At 41.8% G+C, this 19,589-nt stretch overlaps 2 protein-coding genes across 4 annotated transcripts in view; both read left to right on the forward strand.

Annotated features, from left to right (window-relative positions):
* Window positions 1-9,824, forward strand: part of LOC137590456 (kin of IRRE-like protein 1) — a 37,462-nt gene extending 27,638 nt beyond the window's left edge. The window contains exons 9-15 of one of the 3 annotated variants that reach the window (XM_068308089.1): window positions 105-231; window positions 502-602; window positions 1,749-1,965; window positions 2,608-2,715; window positions 3,321-3,448; window positions 3,707-3,820; window positions 7,251-9,824. In XM_068308089.1, coding sequence (XP_068164190.1) covers window positions 105-231; window positions 502-602; window positions 1,749-1,965; window positions 2,608-2,715; window positions 3,321-3,448; window positions 3,707-3,820; window positions 7,251-7,973 — 1,518 coding nt within the window. In that variant the 3' untranslated portion in view covers window positions 7,974-9,824. The remainder of the gene's footprint in view (window positions 1-104; window positions 232-501; window positions 603-1,748; window positions 1,966-2,607; window positions 2,716-3,320; window positions 3,449-3,706; window positions 3,821-7,250) is intronic. The other 2 variants (XM_068308091.1, XM_068308090.1) reach the window with 2 other exon arrangements.
* Window positions 9,825-10,575: 751 nt separating this feature from the next.
* Window positions 10,576-19,493, forward strand: ndufs2 (NADH:ubiquinone oxidoreductase core subunit S2). Its single transcript, XM_068308618.1, has 14 exons — window positions 10,576-10,700; window positions 12,272-12,375; window positions 12,950-13,140; window positions 13,484-13,604; window positions 14,445-14,557; window positions 16,230-16,304; window positions 16,409-16,486; window positions 16,568-16,653; window positions 16,977-17,096; window positions 17,984-18,113; window positions 18,282-18,377; window positions 18,674-18,757; window positions 19,145-19,202; window positions 19,294-19,493. Exons 1-14 carry the CDS (start codon window positions 10,594-10,596, stop codon window positions 19,329-19,331), a joined length of 1,401 nt encoding a protein of 466 aa, XP_068164719.1. The 5' UTR covers window positions 10,576-10,593; the 3' UTR covers window positions 19,332-19,493.
* Window positions 19,494-19,589: the final 96 nt, after the last annotated feature.

Genomic DNA, 19,589 nt, shown 5'->3' on the forward strand with positions numbered 1-19,589 from the left:
ACACACACACACACACACACACACACACACACACACACACACACACACAAACACACACACACACACACACACACACACACACACACACACACATACACACACAGGTACTGAGTAACAGCAACCAGCTGCATCTGAAGTCCGTCAGCCAAGCGGATGCTGGCCAGTACGTGTGCAAGGCTATCGTCCCAAGGATCGGAGTTGGAGAGACTGAAGTCGTGCTCACAGTCAATGGTCAGAAAACAGCCACACACTTGAATGTATCTCTGATTGTAGATGAACAAATTCAACTTCCTTGAAGGCCGGCTTGTTACTAGACTATTGTGCTTCTAAATTGGCGCTCATTTATATTTCATATCATACGATTTCTCTTCAGCAGCCCAGGTCAATGTCTGACATAGACAAAAACAACAGACTAGAAGATGATTCCTGCAATTTCTGATATTTTAAATGTAACTTCTCTTTCACACAAACACAATTATATAGAGTATCTCATTTCTGCAGGTCCTCCACTCATCTCCAGTGATCCAGTCCAGTATGCAGTGAGAGGGGAGAGAGGAGAGGTGAAGTGCTACATCGCCAGCACACCTCCTCCAGATAAGATTGTAAGTCAGCAAATGAGATGCTTGAAGAGACTGTGCTATGAAACGTGGCTGGAGCCAAAACCACAATGGAAATAGAAATATTTTAGTTAGCATCAATATTCAGAAAATATTGAAATACTGTCTTTTTGTGTGACGGTATTTTGTATTTTACTAATACTGTACGGTGTTGTTCCTACCTTTACTCCTGCACCAGGAATGCTTTTAGACACTGTTTCCCTTTTCCTTTTGAGTGGTGAATCACCCCATACTCTCCCAGAACTCTCCTCCATCCCATCACATAAACCAACAGCACTAACTCTAAGCTGGTCCTCTTTTAGCTCCCGCGTCAGAAGTCATTCTGGATGTTTGCTCCACTCAGCTGTATTACGGAGACGCAATAGTAGCAGTTCTTCTCCTCTTCGGCCGCTGTGACTGATCCGTCCTGACTCCCAGTGTGCTCCCCTAATGCAAGTGGCGGTGGTTGGGACAGAAAAAGATTTATAAAATATATATAATATATGTCCCAGTAAACGCCATGGCCAGGAGATTATCCTTCTGTAGAATAAGTGGCAGATTATGGGAACATGTGGGTTTATGCATAATTAACTGGCCTTAGTACAGGCCTTCAATGCTGAATAATACAGTTGCTTTTAGTGGCTTTAAAGCTGGAGGATGTGCAAGATTCTCACCTGTTCAGTCAACCTTGTTCCTGCAGAAGCGGAAGCAAATCATTTCAGATTGCAACTTTGTGTGTTCACACGTGAAGATGCACATCTGTCAAGCCTCCCTGTATTTTTTTATATGTAATGTGTTGCACTCATAAAGAAAAACAGAATTGTAGAAATGCATAAGTACATGTTGTGGATTTATAGGGAGTTACATGTCGTCTGGTTAGCTTCAGAGCAGCCTGTCATGGCTAGGCTTGATTGCAGTTGCATGTTTCTCTGGAAACACTCAGTTCATTTGGGGTCTTGTCAACAGCTGCAGACCATAATAGCTGAATGTTGTTGGTTGGATCTGCAAGCAACCAGAGCAGCAAATTCAGGGATCGATGCAACCCGGCCCATGTTACAGTAATAGTTCTAACTGGACCTTCACAAACCTAAAATACTGGCCTCCTGTGTGTGTGTGTGTGTGTGTGTGTGTGTGTGTGTGTTTGTTTTCCAGGTGTGGGCGTGGAAGGAGAACGTGTGGGAGAAGGAGAAGGGGACGCTGCTGGAGAGGTACACAGTGGAGCAGAGCAAACTATCAGCTGAGGGCGGCGGTGTCCTCTCCACCCTCACCATCAACAATGTGATGGAGTCTGACTTCCTGTCCACCTACAACTGCACGGCCTGGAACTCGTTCGGTCCAGGGACCATGATCATCACGCTGGAGGAGACTGGTGTGTGTTCTTACGATTTTTGGTTTTGGAAGGGTGAGAGAACATGCAGGGGGAGTGTATCGACTACGATGAAATGATTGATAGGAAATGTTGTGTATGTGTGGTTTCTAAGTTAATAAGGTACAGGATGTAGTGGCAGAAATGGAATACACTGCTCAGAATTCGGGTTTCATGACTATATCACCTGACCATGAGAATCAACACTGCTATGTTTCACCCAGTGTCTCTACAGTAGACCAGATACTGACTGTACAGATGTACTGTACTGAAATTTGCATTAAGGTGTTGCTAAATCTTAATTCAACACTTTTAAATCATTTTTAGTTTCCATACTTGTTCTTCTAATCGAATGTATTAGTTCTAGATTTTTTAAGAATATCAACTGTAAAGGCCAACTGCGCCTATTCCCTGCTCCTTTTTAATCACTTTGTTTGTTCGTTTGTTATGGGTCTGTCAACCAAAAATGTGTCACCACTCAGATCTAAATCAGGTAAAAATTGTCCCTGAAATTACTGTGAATGGAAATGAGACGCCTGAAGTGAGCAAAATGATCAACAATGAGAAGGAGTTATGAGTTCTTTCACACTCAGAGTTCAGGATCCAACACTTTTTACGAGACTCTCTCTCTGTCTCTTTCTTCAGAGGAAGTCCCAGTGGGGATAATAGCTGGTGGCACAGTGGGCTCTACCATCCTCTTATTCATCTTTCTGCTGGTTCTCGTTCTCATCTTCTACCGGCAGCGCAAAGGCAGTGAGTCATACCCTGAATGTGCTTACAGTGTAAAACCTCATTCTGCATGTATTGTAAATGGTGTCTGTTTTTTCTTTAGATGATAAAAGTTTAGAAGAGTAGTTCACTCAAAAATAACAAGTCAGTTTGAGAACGGATGGAGTTTCTGGCTGCAGGTTAATCCTGACGATGGTGCAGCACATGTACGTACAGTCAGGTGCGCTAAGTTATTGCTTTTATCTTAGGGGTTGCAGCGAACATTCCAACTTTAAAAAGGTGTGAATGTCACCTTTTGTTATCAACTCGGAACTTTTGTTCTTTTGTAGCTTTCAATTATACCATGTAAACTTTACAGTCCTGTACTTCTCGCTTAATTTGGATAAAATTGCAGTTCTGTCTTCGCTGTGAAGCACCAGAATCATTTACTCAGCATAATTGGGTGAAAATAAATGAATTGAGATTTTTGGGTGAACTGTTCCTTTAGTTATTTGATATCAGATGAAACTTGGCCCAAGCTAAAGCGAATCGAACTCGATCCCCTCCAGCATCTGGATGTAGGTCCCCTCCTGCAGCTCACAAAAACTCAATAGCAGACTGTATTCAACCTTGCTGTGTTTTGCTTCCAGGTCGGCGTGGGGTCACTCTAGGTAAGCCTGACATCAAGGTGGAGACGATAAACAAGGAGACCCACAGCTTGGAGGAGGATTCCGGCAGTGTGTCCACGGCTTCGCGCATGGTCAAAGCCATGTATTCGGTGAGTAGCAACGGGATCGGTGCGCCTGGGCAGGACACTGTTTACACAGCTAGTAGCTGTAGAGAAAGCCTCAAGTTAACTGAGTAACCTCTTCCTACGCCACATTTTGAGTAAAAACAAACTCTCTGTTTCCTCCTCCTTTTAACACTTTGTATTCCATGTCCTTCTTCCCCGTCATATTCTGTTTCCTCCTTCCCTCTTCTGCACCTTGTCTCTTCCTTTTTTTTTTAATTTTGGTTTTGTTGTTTGACGGTTTAGTTTCTCCCCTCTGTGTCCTTCTCTCCCTCAAATCAGCCGTTTAAAGATGACATAGAGCTAAAGTCTGACCTCCGCAGTGACACTCTGGACACCCGTCAGGAGTACGACCTGAAGGTGAGCTCACGCTGGAACACTGGCTTTTGTCAAGTCGGCAAAACAATGTCCTCTTAAGACTCTCACACATGATCACAGTTACAGAAAGAGGTAGAAAACCACAGATGCAGTGAGTATGAACTTGAATCCAACAAAACACTACATGATGCCAGAGTGAAGTCTTGTACAGTTCAATTTGGAGCAAAGTTCGATTCTAATTATACCTCAAAGGCTGCAAATATCCTAATTATTACACACATGGTGATGACTTTGATCCAGTCATGACTTTCATCCAAGGATGTGCAGCATTTCCTCTCTGACTGAAGTCAGTATGTGTCCAACAGGCAGAAATAATAACCAGATGAAATACCCATTGTGTTTTACTGTGAATGATACCACATTCATTAACAAATAGTCAATAATCGCCATTGATTTCATGGTTGCTATAATCATACAACACTGGTTTATTTCAGGTGACGGTTCGGTACTACTTTATTACCAAAGAACCAGTCCTCTAGATGTGTGGGGATTTAGCATATTTGAGCAACTGCCTCCCATTCCATCTGTTAATAGTAGAGTTAATATTCTCTAGGCTCAACAATCCTTCACATATCCCACACTTTCACATAGCTTTGTTGGTAGTTTTTATATAATTTGGAAGAAACATTGAACTTCTTACCTGATGATGTTAAAGGAAAAGGAAATACATTCCTTGACAACATCTTTTTTTTCTTGCCTGTGCCCCATTAGGCCAAGTTTAGCAGAAATGCATCCAGTACAGTAGTTTTGATTTGGATAGAATCTTTTTAGAAGGTATCTACTAATATATTATTACATGTTGCCTTTTGCTCAAGTCAACCCAATGTTCTATGCTGGATTGTTAGTATCCAACCAATGGTGAGAGCGGCCTTAAATCATTTCACTAGCCGTCGCCCCCTCATTTCACATCCTTTATCCAGCAACTATTATATTCTAACAGACCTGGAGTCATTGTCCAGAAGCCAGGAATGTTCTCAGCAAACCTACAAAAAAAAAATAGTTAGCCCCAAGTTGCCTCTTATTTCTGCTTTCTTTTACGTTCTTATTTTTTTTAGCCTTTATCAGTACGACCAGACTAAAAGTGGTAAATAAGGGATAAGTCGATAAATCACTAGAAAATGCTCTCAGGCCTCCACTGAGGAGGAAGTCAGTGCTCAGTAGAGATCAAAAGCTCAACAAATAACTCCACAGAAAAACTTCTAATTGTAAGCAAGTACAGATTTCCTAACGAAACCCAAGTGATACATTTTGCTTTTTATAGACAGTCTTTGTGATTCACTGACAGCTTTGGGATGGTGTGCTGCTGTTTGATTGGTAGAGTCGTGGGAAGAGTTAAAGTATATTCTGAACCTGTAGAACGGCTGAACTATGAATTATTGACTGATCGCCAGTGGTGGGCAAGCTAACAAACGATCACGCTGAAGCTGGTCATCTACGAGACGGATTCGAGGCTCTGGCTGCATGTGGCCTGAAGGCCGTCACTGGCTAGCACTGGTGTAGACTAGAAGAACATAACCAGAGGGCCTAGCATTTATCTGCTCTAGTTAGCCGGCCTATATGACTCATAACTTCTCAGTTACAAAACTGCCCCTCAGTGCAGCTGTCTCAGTCCACAGTAACATCAGCGACCTCTTGTTTCGCTCCAGTTTCCATCATTCTGCTGTACTTCAGTTTGTTTTTGATGATGTTTTTGGCATCTGCTGCTTTTGCCTTTTCAAAAACATTTTTTATGAATTCAGGCCAGTCTGTCATTTAGACTAATACACCAAACAACTCACTGTCTCTTCAGCAGAGATGTGTTCTACTTCACAAACTACTCATGTTTTAAAACCTTGTAGTATCTGTTAGAATATTTAGGACAAATACTGCAGTCTGCCCTCCTTTGGTTGCTGTAACTCCTTTTGTCTGTTCTGTCCTTCATGTATAGTCCAACTGGTGTAAAGATCATCTCTGACTAAAGTTTTTAAGCTCAACTTGAGGATTTCAAAGAGAATGTTTAGAATACGACTAAAATTTGGAAAGAAATTTTAAAAAAGATGAAGGGTGTTTAGGCTGCCCATTCAGCTGGCATGAATCATTCATGCATTTTGACACCATGGGGGTGTGCTGAGGTGACGACTGTATTTTCACGCATAAAGCTGCCAAAATGCTCTGTTGGAACTCGACCCCATGAATATTTTGTGTGGGTAAACACACCACCCAGCTAGTTGGAGTGCTGCCGCGGATCACTTTAAAGAAGCACAGACATTAATCTACCCCAGGAGGTGGTTAGATCACCCTGACAACAGCCTCAGTCTGACTGCTTCTTTCTCCCCGCCGCCTGCAGCACCAAAGCAGTCAAACGTAGTTGGGAGACGTGGGGGGGGGGTAGTGCGGGGACGAGACAAAGAATGAGATGGAAGAGTCATGTTAGAAAAACAGGAGAGCAACATTAAATCATTCAGCAGGGGTTTGGTGAATAGAGAGCAGTAGAGATTCAGGCTATCTGAGGCCAGAGGCCAGTGAAGTGAAGGGGCACAAGTGCAAAGAAAGTTAGTCTGTTTATGGTGAAACAAACCCTGATTAAGTAGCAATCACAATCAGTAACTAATGCACCTCTGTAATAAATTTGGAGTTCATTTCTAGCATGTAGAACATAGCCTATAAGATAATGCATCTCTTTTTGTTCCCTGGAGAGATAACCCAGAGGGCACCTTTGTGCATTATATTTTTCAAATATGGATGCTCTTGTGTCCACTGGTGCGTGTTGGTTGGACTCAGCCCTGCTTAAAATCATGAAGGCACCATTCAGAAATTTCTAAACCGGCTAAAAGGGAAAGCTGTGGCTCATTTCTGTATTTAATTCTACCATGAAAGCAGATTTTAATTGTGTGACTGAAATTAAACCAAATAAAATCTAGTTTGGTTTACTGTAGGATTTACAAGGAGAATTTTAGGGGGGTTCGGGGGCTGACAGCTTTTTAAAAAAGCAGAAAATTAAAAAAAATGTAATTATTTTTTCATTTTAAATTTAAGGACTGACTAGCATATAATAGCACAGTGATAAAATACATTAATTTCATGTTTACTCATAAAAACGCTGGATATAATATACTCTATTTTTAGTGTGCAGTGTATAACGTCATAAATACAAAAAATTGCACCACGGAAAAACAGTAAATAAGGCCATCTTGTAAAGGTTTTTGATTTATAGTGAAGGATCTGAGCCCAGTAGTGATAAAGGTTGTTTATGGGTGACATAACTGGAAGGACATCAGGAAACCCGTGAACAGAACCTGGAATGGTGTTGCTACATTCTCTGAAACAATTATTTAAAAGTATATTTTATTTTAAGACTATTACAGGCATATAGATGACATGTTTTGATGACATGTGTTCTTAACACTCACTCTCTTTTTGCCTCTTTCTGTAGGACCCTACCAATGGCTATTACAATGTGCGAGCCTCCACCCACGATGATGGCCGCCCTGCCTCCCGCTCCACCATGCACTACTCCGACTACCGCTCCCCTGCAGGAACACCAGGGGGAGCTGCCTCTATCAGCAGCAGTGCTGGCGGCTCAGGAGCCACAGCTAGTGGAGGAGCCACCGGTCCCCCAGGGCCACTCACCTCCCCTGGAAGACCCCAGGCTTGTTACGACCCTCGGCCGCCCTCCAGACTGTCCCACATCAGTTACGCCCAGTTCAACACATTCACCCGTGGGGGTCAGAGCCAGCAGCCCCCAGCTAACCCTGCTCCTGTATCCAGCGACTTCCCAGGAGACTGCAGCCTCCTGGACTCCACTTCCCAGCTGGCCTATGACAACTACGGATACCCCTCGCATTACCAGACGTACCGCATGGGTTTTGCCCCATCCAGTCTAGCTCCACTGGAGGCTGGCCCATCCTACGAAATGTATGGGGTGGGACCTGCAGTGGGACCTGGGGTGGGACCTGGGGTGGGACCTGGGGTGGGACCCGGGGTGGGACCTGCGGTTGGGAGCCCCGGGGTTGGCGTGGGTCCTGGGGGTCCTGCACCGTCAGGATCAGAGACTGGACTAGGAAAGTACGGCAGCTCCACTCGCTTTTCCTACACCTCGCAACACTCTGACTACTCCCACAGCCGACACACTCAGAGGATGCAGACTCATGTGTGAGACAGAGAGACGTATAAACACCTCACAGTCTTAGCAGAGCATGAGGAAGCATCTTATAAATAGTGTCACACCTAAAAACATACACGATCATCAATTTAAATGCACACATTTTCACACGCAAAAACACAAACACGGCTACAGAACACACATACACACACACACATTCAGAAGACCATGCCCATGAGGCAGGGAAGGTACAAGAAACACGGAGATGGCAAAAGTAATGAGTGGAGAAATGAGTGTCAGTGAGACAGGGAAGGGAAATAACAGTTTTGAATTCCCTCACTCCCGATGTGTTTGTATATGTGAGCTCTAAAAGAGCAGACGGCGCTAGTCACAATCAAGACTGGAAAGAGAGCAAGAACAAGAGAGAGAAAGAGAGATCACAGATCTTTGGAGCTAGATTTTTTTTTTTTTTTTTGGTATCAAGTGACTTTTCAAATGATGAGAGGGAACATCTTCAAGCAAACCGGACTCCGTTGGTAATCGCTGATCGGGAGAAAACCTCAGCCGGTGGGAGTCATTTCTGGTCACTGTTTTTAAACTTTCCTTTGCTTTATCATTGAATAAGAAAATCATCACTTTTATATAGTATCCCATAATGCCCTATACAGTGGTATGTGCCATCATGCCCATTGGGCAGTCAATGTGGGTGAGAGTGTTGGGGGTGGGGTTGGGAGGGTTGTCATCATTTGCACTGCATCTCCAGTATTCATGCTTAGATGTCCCTGATCTATATCTGTGTAATGTCTTTTTTTATTATTATTTGCACACCAGATTAGAGCTTTGTATTCTATTTTTTAACATTACAGAATTATTTTTGTCAGTGTAAAACATGTAATGTGTATGTATGGACCAAAAGTTTGAACGTGAGCGCACATACCTTGGAGTCTGCCTGAGTGGTTCCACTGAGACACAGTGAAGTCGTCCCAACTGCAGAGCCAGAATTCAGGATGTATTTCACTTCAAAAGGGTATATCAGTGTAAAAAGGAAACCTAGTGCCAAGTGTTGTTGTTCTTCACCTTAGACCATGTATATGCAGTAGAAGCTCCTTCTATTGGTGACTGTTGCTTTACAAAACCAGGCTCGGGGCCTTGAGTCATTCCCAGACAATTCTGTAGGCAGGAGCCTTTTTCTATGAGCTCGTTACTACGCGCCTGGTGCAGACAGAGAGAAAAACACAGATGTTGGGTTTAGAACTGAGTGGCCTTATAGGGGATCATGTCGTACATTTCCATTTTGAATCATTCCTCATTGTCTGCCTGCCAAAACCGCCAGAGGAGAATGTGTGTGTGGAGAGGTTCAATGAAGGCTTGTCTACAGTAGTGACATGTAGTAGTGTATGACTGAGTGTGTGGGCGTGCGAGTGTGAGCGAGAGAGTTCAAGAGGGAGCGTGTGGGCGTTTGCGCACACATCGATTTGTACAGTGTGTTTGTATAGATTTGTGAACGACTGTGTGTGTGTGTGTGTATTGGAAGCGTGCTATAAAAATGCAGTGCCCGACGTGAGAGCGCGGGTACAGTGTGGATGTGTGTGTGTGAGTATGTGTGTATGTGTATAGGTGCGCAAGTGTGTTTCAATATATGTCCATATCATTTCTCTCACAATCCTGTTCCAGTACTTTTATACCTCTGGTAGGACTGTATCCTGTATTATTGTGTCTTTGAATTTAGAAAAAACAGTGTTTATCTTATTGTACTGTTCTTCGTAGCAGAGAAAACTGTTCAAAAGATGTACAAGGAACATTATCAAACTCTCATTTTTTAATTTCATTATCTTCAATATTTTTTAAAAATGGTATGTAATTATTTTTCCACAGTATTACATAAATAAAAGCACTGTTTTTATATAAAAAAAAGAGCAGCGTTTATTTTTGGGTTCATGGGTAAAATGGACTGCAATTTAAATTTGGGCTTCACACTTACAGGTTGTAAATGAAATGTCATCAAATGACTTTATTCATGTTTCTTCAAGAACATGTATAAAGGAAGATAGAACTTTATTAATTATTTCTTTAACCAGAGATTGATTAAAAACGAGGAGTGGCTAATAAATGAACAATACAAAATTAGAAAAATTCATAACAAGCAAAAAAAAAAAGACAGGGAGCTTCCTGATGGATGCGGCTAATTTCACCTTCCTTCGCAGAACACTGCAGCAGAGACATTGATGCTGCTCACAATAAAGAATCAGCAACATGGTTCTGCAGACATTGAAAAATCTGAATCTTTTGATAAAATAGCTCTGATTCTTGCCCTGATTTGACTCCAAATGTCAACTACTAAAACTTGTTGTCTGGTGCATGAATAAAGGTTTTTTTTCAACCTTCTTTTTTTTTAAACTCTTTTCTTAATGATAAACCACAGGCGAGAAATTCCGTATATAACTTATTCTTGAAAAATTGTGAAATCTCTGCATTTGATTTATATTTAAAATTGATGGTTAAAAAAACCCCATCAACAAATACCCAAAACCCTACTCTGCAAATTGGGTCTTTGTGCAGTGACAAGTCATACCGATAGGTGGCAGACACGTACGTAAATCACGTAATACTGTTTTTAAGCAAGCGAAGAAAATTCTCTCCTACGTCATTGGCCAGAGGTTGTCTAACAACCAAGATGGCGGCCACGATGTTGAGGTCGCTCACCAAACTAGGACGTCCTTCAACAAAATTGTTATTGAATAGTAATGTGCTAAGTCCTGCTTATAATGTCCTGCAGAACAGGTGAGTTAACAAAAACACGAGACGTGACATTTCCTCTGTATTGCCAGCCTGAGCCCGACAGAAATGTAGCCACTGATTAGCTATTAGCTTGATGCTATATAAGCCGACATCGGCATTTCAAAGTAATTCGAGTCGTCTGTGACAAATAATGTGTATTATTGTACAAAGAAAGCATGCATTTAACATTATTACTATTGTTCAAGCTATTTTTCATTGTATTGTATGTAAATCTGTCATCAGTTTGCAATAACCACATAAACAACAGCTTGATTAACCCAGGTAACACATTTTCAGTTCAGCTTTCAGCGATCGCTGCGATGATTTGACCCCTTAAATTATGTCCCTCATGAGAACATTTAATAAGAACATAATAAGAACATTTTACTAAACCAAAAGTGCAAGAAAAGTCCGACCCAGTTGCTCAATCCATAAGGGGTGAGATACGGCAGTCGTGGGATGTTGTGCTGTGGAGTCATGAAGCTATTCAAGCCTATTTAACTGGTGTGTCCGGGGGACGAAGAGTGGAGCTGATGAACACCTTACCTACAAACATGCAGGTGAATCGGCGATGCTCTGGAGCTGCATTGCTTCCCCTGACCAGAAACCTGCAGTGTGTAGAACAGGGGTGTCAAACTCATTTTTAGAGAGGGCCACGTCAGCCTAACAGCTGTCCTCAAAGTGGCCAGATGTAACTCAGTGTAATGTAAAATAAATGTAATGTTGAATAACTCTGAATTTATTACTTATTCATGTTACAAACATTACAGTTTCACAGAAAAAATGTGTTTGCTTGTTTCTCTATTATAATATAAATCCTTTAATTTGTCAGGTTATAAACCCCACGTAACTCCATTAATCAAGGATCAAACTATCCAAGAGAATGAAGACAAATAACATCAAACACAAGTTAGAGTTAAAATTATGTGGCGGGCCACATTTGGCCCCTGGGCCTTGAGTTTGACACATGTGGAGTAGAAGGTCAAGGGCAGCTCTCCATCTTCTAGGAAGATGATGCTTGGACATTCCAAAAGGACGGGGATCCGAATTATACTTCAAAGTCCATAAGGTTTTGTTTCAGAAGAAGTTCTGGATCACATAGAGGCCATCACAGTTGCCTGACTTACGCATCATAGAAAGTCTCTTGTAGAATTTGAAGAAGGTAGTTGCAGCAGGGAAACCTGGAATATTCCCAAATGGGAGTCTATTATCCATAAGGAATGAATCTGCATCCTTAACAGCAAACTGGTCTCTACAAAGAACTAGACCCGCTTACGTTCATGAGTTGAGTAAATTAAGAGTCTGCAGCAGTCAGTTGTTGTATTCGACAGAAACTGTCTTTCATATTGAGATTTTTTGGTCCCATTTTTATTATTTGTGATAAATAATATATTTTACCAACCATGTCCGAAGCATCTCCCCACCTCTCGTCCGTAAGTCTCGCCCATAACACTCTGTTATGAAGTGCTCCATCCCAGCCATATGTGATCATCTCTTGTCAGGCTCTCCTATTGATCCACCTCAGCCGTAGTAGAATGAAAGCGTGCTCACTCAGTCTTATTTCAATTTTGCAGGCAGAAACAGTGGCAGCCAGATGTAGAGTGGATGGAGTACTACAGTGGGGTTGTGTTTTATCCCAGCGCCATAACTGAAAAATGGAAATTACCCCCATGGAATGGTATGTCACACATGTACACTGCAGATGCACACACACACACACACACACACACACACACACACACACACAAATTGCAGCGTGACTGGATAATAAATTCGTCATGGGAAGTGAGGGTTTGGGTTCTGTGCCAGGAACCATGAACTGAAGGTAATACCATGTTTGTACAAACAACTGTTTGTTGTTATTTTTGTTCCACATTTTCCTTAAAAAAAACACACCAAAAAACCCATCCCTCTTCCTGTAATTTTCACAGGATTGTATTGCAGTGGCAGCAGGATGACCTTGGTGTTCCAGGCATCCCTCTCCCCAGCATCGTTCCGCTTCAGTTTCTAGGCTAGATTAATGACGTAATCTCTGCAGTTAGATTTTCCTTCCTATTTTACTTGCTCAGAAGACATCCAAAGGGAGGTGCCCCAGACCAAGGCACAGCATTTATATCCAACCAAGTGTCTGTTTTGAAATAAGAAATGTAGTAAATTTAAAATTAATCAAGTCAATCTGAAGTCTTTCCCAGGTAATTTTATTGTATTCTACTTTTTTGGCCTTCTTCTGTATCAATGTCACCTTCTCACAGACAAAGCTCCTCATGCAGAGAGGGATGTCTCCACCTTGACTATCAACTTTGGGCCCCAGCATCCTGCAGCTCACGGTGTGCTGCGTCTTGTCATGGAGATCAGCGGAGAGTCTGTCAAGAAATGTGACCCCCACATCGGCTTGCTTCACCGTGGCACAGAAAAACTCATCGAGTACAAGACCTACCTGCAGGTCCTTAACTTGTTATGATGTTTCTAATTAGTATCTCTGTATTCTTGAATGTTTTAAGGGGTAGTTTTAATAGCTAGTACTCCTGGGTTCATGTTGGACCTTGTTGAGTTAGGAAATATGAAGTTAGTTAGGCCAGGTTAAGATATAATTGCAACATACTTTGTTAAATGAGTCGTGAATGAGATAGTGTCTGATAACACCCCCACCCCTGGAAAGTACTGAATGAAACTGTTGTCAGCGGAATTTTTTGTATCTTATTTAAGGAAACATGTTGCATCGTTCGTGGGACTTCCGTGGATGATTATCTAGTAGGCATCACTTCCTCTTCCCATTTGTACTGCAGGCTCTGCCCTACTTTGACCGTCTGGACTATGTTTCCATGATGTGCAATGAGCAAGCCTACTCTCTGGCTGTAGAGAAGCTGCTCAACATTCAAGCTCCACCTCGTGCGCAGTGGATCAGAGGTACGTGCCGAAGAGGATCCATCCGGGCATCTGCTGGGAACAGGAAGGATTCCTTTGTATCAAGTGACTGGAGGCCTCAACAGGCTTCAGATATATTTTTAGAGGTCTTGTTTGGCACCTGCTGTTCTTGTTAGTGTTTTTGATGATAAAATAATTAATGCTAATTTTTTTGTAGAACCACATCTATTGATAATGTGTCTTACAAGGAGTTTACGATAAATTCCTGATCTAAGGTTCAAGAATTCAGTTTGTTTACAGCCCTGTAGTCCAGCGTACGGATCCTTTCTTTTTAAATGATGTGCTTCTGGACCTCTAGGAAATGGTCCATAATATCATCAGAGACAAAATGATGACCATCTTGAGAAAGAGGTTGTCATCTGACATCCACCCTCCCCTTATGTAGCCAACTTTTTTTCATTAATCCTCGTAGGCGATGATCCCTGTAGACCAAAGCGTGAGACGGCAGCACACAGGCAGATGGTATTCAGTGCTGATTTGCATTTTTCAATTACCTGAAATAGAATTGTCATAAGTGTTATTAACTTCAGACTTTCTGAATGACCGTCCAGAGTTGGACTGTATGTATGGAAGGCTGTGTGACTCATCTGTCTTATTCAGGACTTATCAATCACTCATTTTGTAGAATCTATACGTACTTTTAGACGCCTGTTTAAATATTCCAGTTTTTAGCATCAATTGAAATGTAAGATGATCATTTTAAGAAAACAGTCTTCATGCATAAGGACCATTAAAATATAGTTTGCTTGTTTAAAATGTTGTTGGTTTTTTTTGTCAGTGAACTTGTTCTTCTTAAAGTTTGGCTGCATTTTATGTTTATAGTTTTGTACGGAGAGATAACTCGCATCATGAACCACATCATGGCCGTCACCACACACGCGCTCGACATCGGCGCCATGACCCCCTTCTTCTGGATGTTTGAGGAGCGAGAGAAGGTCAGTGGCACCGTGACATGTTTTCATGCTCAGTGCTTAATGTGATGTTACCCAACACACAACACAATGAAATACAGAATGAAATGGTGCTCTTTGTGAAGCCAGGATTTGTGTCATAACTTTTATATTAATGTACTAAAACAACATCAAGTGTGACGTTGACCTTTAGCATCACAGTTTCCACCAAATTAGTGCTTGTGGATAATTTTCAACTTAAATTATCAGTGAACAAGTAAAAATTTACAAATGCAGTAAAGAGTGGTTGGGTTAGAACAGTGGTTCTTAACCTGGAGACGGAGGTCAATACAAAACACGATGTGTAGGGTGTTTTTGCCGAACATACACATGCATACACATACACATGATTAACATGCGATTCAAACATGCGAATCTTCACCTAGCTAATATCACTCTACCTAAACATAGCTCCTTGCTAGCAGTATTTCTAGCTAAAAGAAGACTTCATGGTTTTCTAGCTTACGCGGCTAGCTAGCAGCTGCATTCAGAGCCAAAATTACAAAGCGATCGGAAGTGTGACTCCAAAATAGTGAAAGTTTTTACGGACAATAAAGAAAAAACATTACTTTTTATTTTAGCATCTCGCTCTGCTCTGCTCTAGCTCTGCGGCCCTGGTGGCCAAACCTGTTACTGTCTACGCTTGACACATCGTTTCAATTCGTGATGACACGCCCCCCGTAGCCATCACTGGCTGCAGGTGATCACGCTACATCGATTAGCCTACCTGTGCTACAGGAGATGTTGCTCACTCAGTAGTCGATTTATGCATGTCATGATGGTACGTCATCTGATTGCTTTCTTAATGTTTTAATTCATAGTAACTATGTAGAGCAAAAAAAGAATGTACTGTAAAAGGGAACGTGATAGGATTCAGCATTCTGCATGATTTGCAATGTCAAGTTGAGCAACTCTAGTCTCGCACTGGCAAAAATAAAGGAACACTTCCTTAAGCTGCATGGAAAACAACAGAAACAGACTTTGCTGTGAAAATGACATCAGAGTAACACTTGTCAAGGTGTAGCCACGCATATCTGAACTGGTCTCTCAATAATAACAGCAGAAGTCACATTGATTTGCATTTCACGTGAGTTCATGCACTGTCTTGGTTTTGTTCTTTTGTTCTTTCTTATATTAATGCACAATTCATTAAATACACCAGTAAAATATACACGTATGTCTTAAATTTGAAAAAAATAAATAAATATTTTTTTACTTAAGAAGGGTTTCGGTGAGTGAGAGCATATGAAACCAGCAGAGTTCGGTACCTCCAACAAGGTTAAGAACCACTGGGTTAGAAGAAACCGATTGTCAAACAATGTCTTGGACACTTTTCCTTTTTTTCTTGGTCTTCTTTGCATTTTAATTATTCCATTTTTTGCGTTAAAGGTCTGTCCGTTTGGGACTTGAGATTCGATTACAAGCAGCTCTTCAAGTTGCGTTACCAATGTTGCGTGGAAACAGCTAGACTTAGAATTGCTTATGATTGTATCAGGGAAGGGTGGACGTCCCGAGAAAAGATCATATGAGAGGAGGACAGAATAATGGAGGAATGATTTCACGTCAGTCACCACAGAGACACTAACCAATGAGACGTTGATCCTCTGAAAATCGACTGTTGTCGTGTCTTACCTGTGTAACCCTTGTTTCCTTTCAGCTGTTTGAGTTCTATGAGCGAGTGTCCGGAGCCAGGATGCACGCTGCTTACATCAGACCAGGTGGAGTCCATCAGGTGGGAGAAATCTGGGAAAGCAGCTCCGCGTTCTACCACCAACTGTAAACGACAGAATGGCATCAGATTCTGATGAAAATGAGCATGATTTGAATCTGTTCCAGGATATGCCCCTTGGCTTGATGGACGACATCTACGAGTGGTGCAAGAATTTCTCCATTAGAATCGATGAGGTGGAAGAGGTGAGTGTCTATTTGTGTGGTTGATGAGAATCAAAGATGAAAGCCTGTGGGAACATGATGTGATTCTTCGTCTGTGCTCAGATGCTGACCAACAACCGCATCTGGAAGAATCGGACTGTGAACATCGGGGTGGTTACTGCTGACGTAGCTCTGAACTATGGCTTCAGGTAACCGACTACGGAATATGACAAAAAGCACATTCCTTCATTCCCATTTCTATTTAGCAATTTTCTTGAGTATTTGAGGTCTGCTGCTTCCACAGAGAGCCTGAAATAGTAAAACAGTTGGAGTTTTCCCAGAAAAGACAGCAGATCATTGTAACATTGTAACAAATAACATAAAAAAACAATTTTTGAAAACCAACCAGCAACATGTTTCAAACTGCTACGGTCATGTTTACCACTGTGTTCATCACCTCTTCTGCTTTTAAGACAGGATTGTAAAAAAGAAAAAAAGATTGTGATCTGAGATTATCTTCTCTGTCCTGCAGTGGAGTGATGCTGCGAGGGTCAGGCATTCAGTGGGACCTGAGAAAGTCTCAGCCTTATGACAAGTATGACGAGGTGGACTTTGACGTCCCTATTGGAAGCAATGGCGACTGCTACGACAGGTACGGAGCAGCAGACAGCTGGTGGGGAAGTGGAAGTTTTTATTTTATTACAGGCTTGTTTGTGGGTTTTTAAGGCTGTGACACATCAGGCTGTCAATCGGCCTCTCTTTGAGCAGTAAGTAAGCATTGGAGGCCGTGGTTCTGGCCGTCAATGCACCCCACTATTAGCAACAGCTAGCATGCTTCATTTGCTTTCTGACAAAGAATGCTGAGTCAGCAGTGGATCTCACCAGGGAGAGAAAGCGCTGTGATGGGGTGTTCAGCGAGTGACTCAGCAAACAAGGGGAAGAAGAGCAAGCAAAAGAGATCACAGTTTTTTCCGCACCATAAGGCGAACTGGACTATAAGACGCACCTTCAATGAACGACACATTCTAAAACTTTTTTCATATATAAGGCGCGCTGGATTATAAGGCGCACTGTTGGTTTTTGAGAAAACTAAAGACTTTTAGGTGCCCCTTATAGTGCGGAAAATACTGTATAGTGAAGAGGGATTCAGGCGAAGTTTCGAACCCTTAGATGACCTGAAGCAACATAATTTGAAGGAATTGTTAAAAGCAGTTAAAATTATTTTTACTGCTGCTGATGTAATTGATGACATCGAACTCTAGTGAAAAGAAAGGATTTGTTTTAGAAGTGCCACATAATTCAAATAACATTTTTATTTGATAATTAATTCCATGCAGCCCTTGTCTTTATCGCTCAGTCTGGAGGATAATTCCAGTGAGTTTGTGTTGCATGAAACCCTGTGATCACAGAGAATGAAAAGAGAAGCAGGCAGGCGCTGGAGTCTCTTTGTGTGTGTTGTTTTATTGTTTAATTGTTAGCTCCACACCAAAGAACTACGGCATCTGTAGCGTCCAGCTGATTTCTGTATGTGTGGTCCAGGTATTTGTGCAGAATGGAGGAGATGAGGCAGTCTCTAAGGATCATACACCAGGCACTCAACAAGATGCCGGAAGGAGAGATTAAGGTGGACGATGCCAAGGTGGCTCCACCGAAGCGGTCTGAGATGAAGGTGAGCTGACAGTATTTCCTCCAATCTTCTGTTTTCAGATCGATAACTGTCTGAAAATCTTCTCTCCGCTTTCTTTTTTATCTGTCTTTGCTGTAAACTGTATTGTGACCATGTTTAAAACTCTCTAACATATGTGTGATGACAGACATATTGTGTTCTTTGTCCCAGACGTCCATGGAGTCTCTGATCCACCACTTTAAACTGTACACAGAGGGGTACCAGGTCCCCCCGGGGGCCACGTACACTGCTGTGGAGGCACCCAAGGTTAGACCACTAACAATGATTTAATGTAACATACGCTTTTTGTAAATTTTATTTTTTCTCTTTTCTGTATTGAGACGCATTGAAATAATGAAGAGATTTTATTTTAACCCAGCAAATAAAACCCAACTCTCTCCGTTTAACTCCGTACATCCTCACTTTACTCTTGTTTTTTTAGAGTCTTAATTAATTGGGAAGCCTCAGCAGGCCTTCAGAGACTTGTTTCGATGTAATTTGCTTACTCAAGTGTGTTTGTGTGTGTGTTCTGTGTGTCTGTGTGTGTGTATTGTCCCTTGCAGGGAGAGTTTGGCGTATATTTGATATCAGATGGCTCCAGCAGACCTTATCGCTGCAAGATCAAAGCTCCTGGATTGGCTCACTTGGTGCGCTCTTAAAACTTCATAAGTCACTGAAATATTAAACACAACAGGTATCAATTATTCAGCAGCTTTAAAGGCTCGTCCTTAAGGCTACTTTTAGTTCATTAGACACATTTTATAAAGTACTCCTGAACCATTTTTAAAAGCGTACATACCCCCCCTCCTCTCTCTCCTCCTTCCTTCCTGCGGTTTAACAGTCACTGCATTTGAATTTGGCCTTCAAGGCGAGAAAAGCCTTTAAAGTTGCATAAACAAACTATTAGAGTAGTCGGTGCATCAACTTGAGGCAATAATATAATGAATATTCCCTTTTCTGTGAGCCTTCCTGCACTAAATAACGTTAGTAGGGTTTGTAGTTTTGAACGTTAATGAATGTTTCTTTATTTCTAGGCTGGTCTGGATAAAATGTCCGAAGGACACATGCTCGCTGACGTGGTAGCCATTATTGGTAAGAACCAGTTTAGCTTCAAAATGACGAAAGAATTATCCAAATCTTAAATATTGGCAGAAGGTTTGACCTGAAGTCTTTTCCTCTACAGGCACACAGGACGTCGTGTTTGGAGAGATCGACCGCTAGCTTGACGCCACCAATGTGTTTGTCCTCTGAATTCATTCTCTCCTCCCTGCTACTCGTATTTGTGTTCTCTTCCTGTTCACCACTGGCTGCACTGCAGTCATTGATGTAAAACCTCTTAATAAACTTAAATATTTTATGACCGAACATTGAATTTTAATTAATTACATCAGAAACCTTTTCAAATTTTTTATTTTTCTCTCTGAAAATGTGCACACATGAAGCTTTGAAGATAATGCCACAGCCTTCATACCCTTCCTC

This window comes from Antennarius striatus, chromosome 23 (assembly GCF_040054535.1).
Source record: "Antennarius striatus isolate MH-2024 chromosome 23, ASM4005453v1, whole genome shotgun sequence".
NCBI classification, from domain to species: Eukaryota; Metazoa; Chordata; class Actinopteri; order Lophiiformes; family Antennariidae; genus Antennarius; species Antennarius striatus.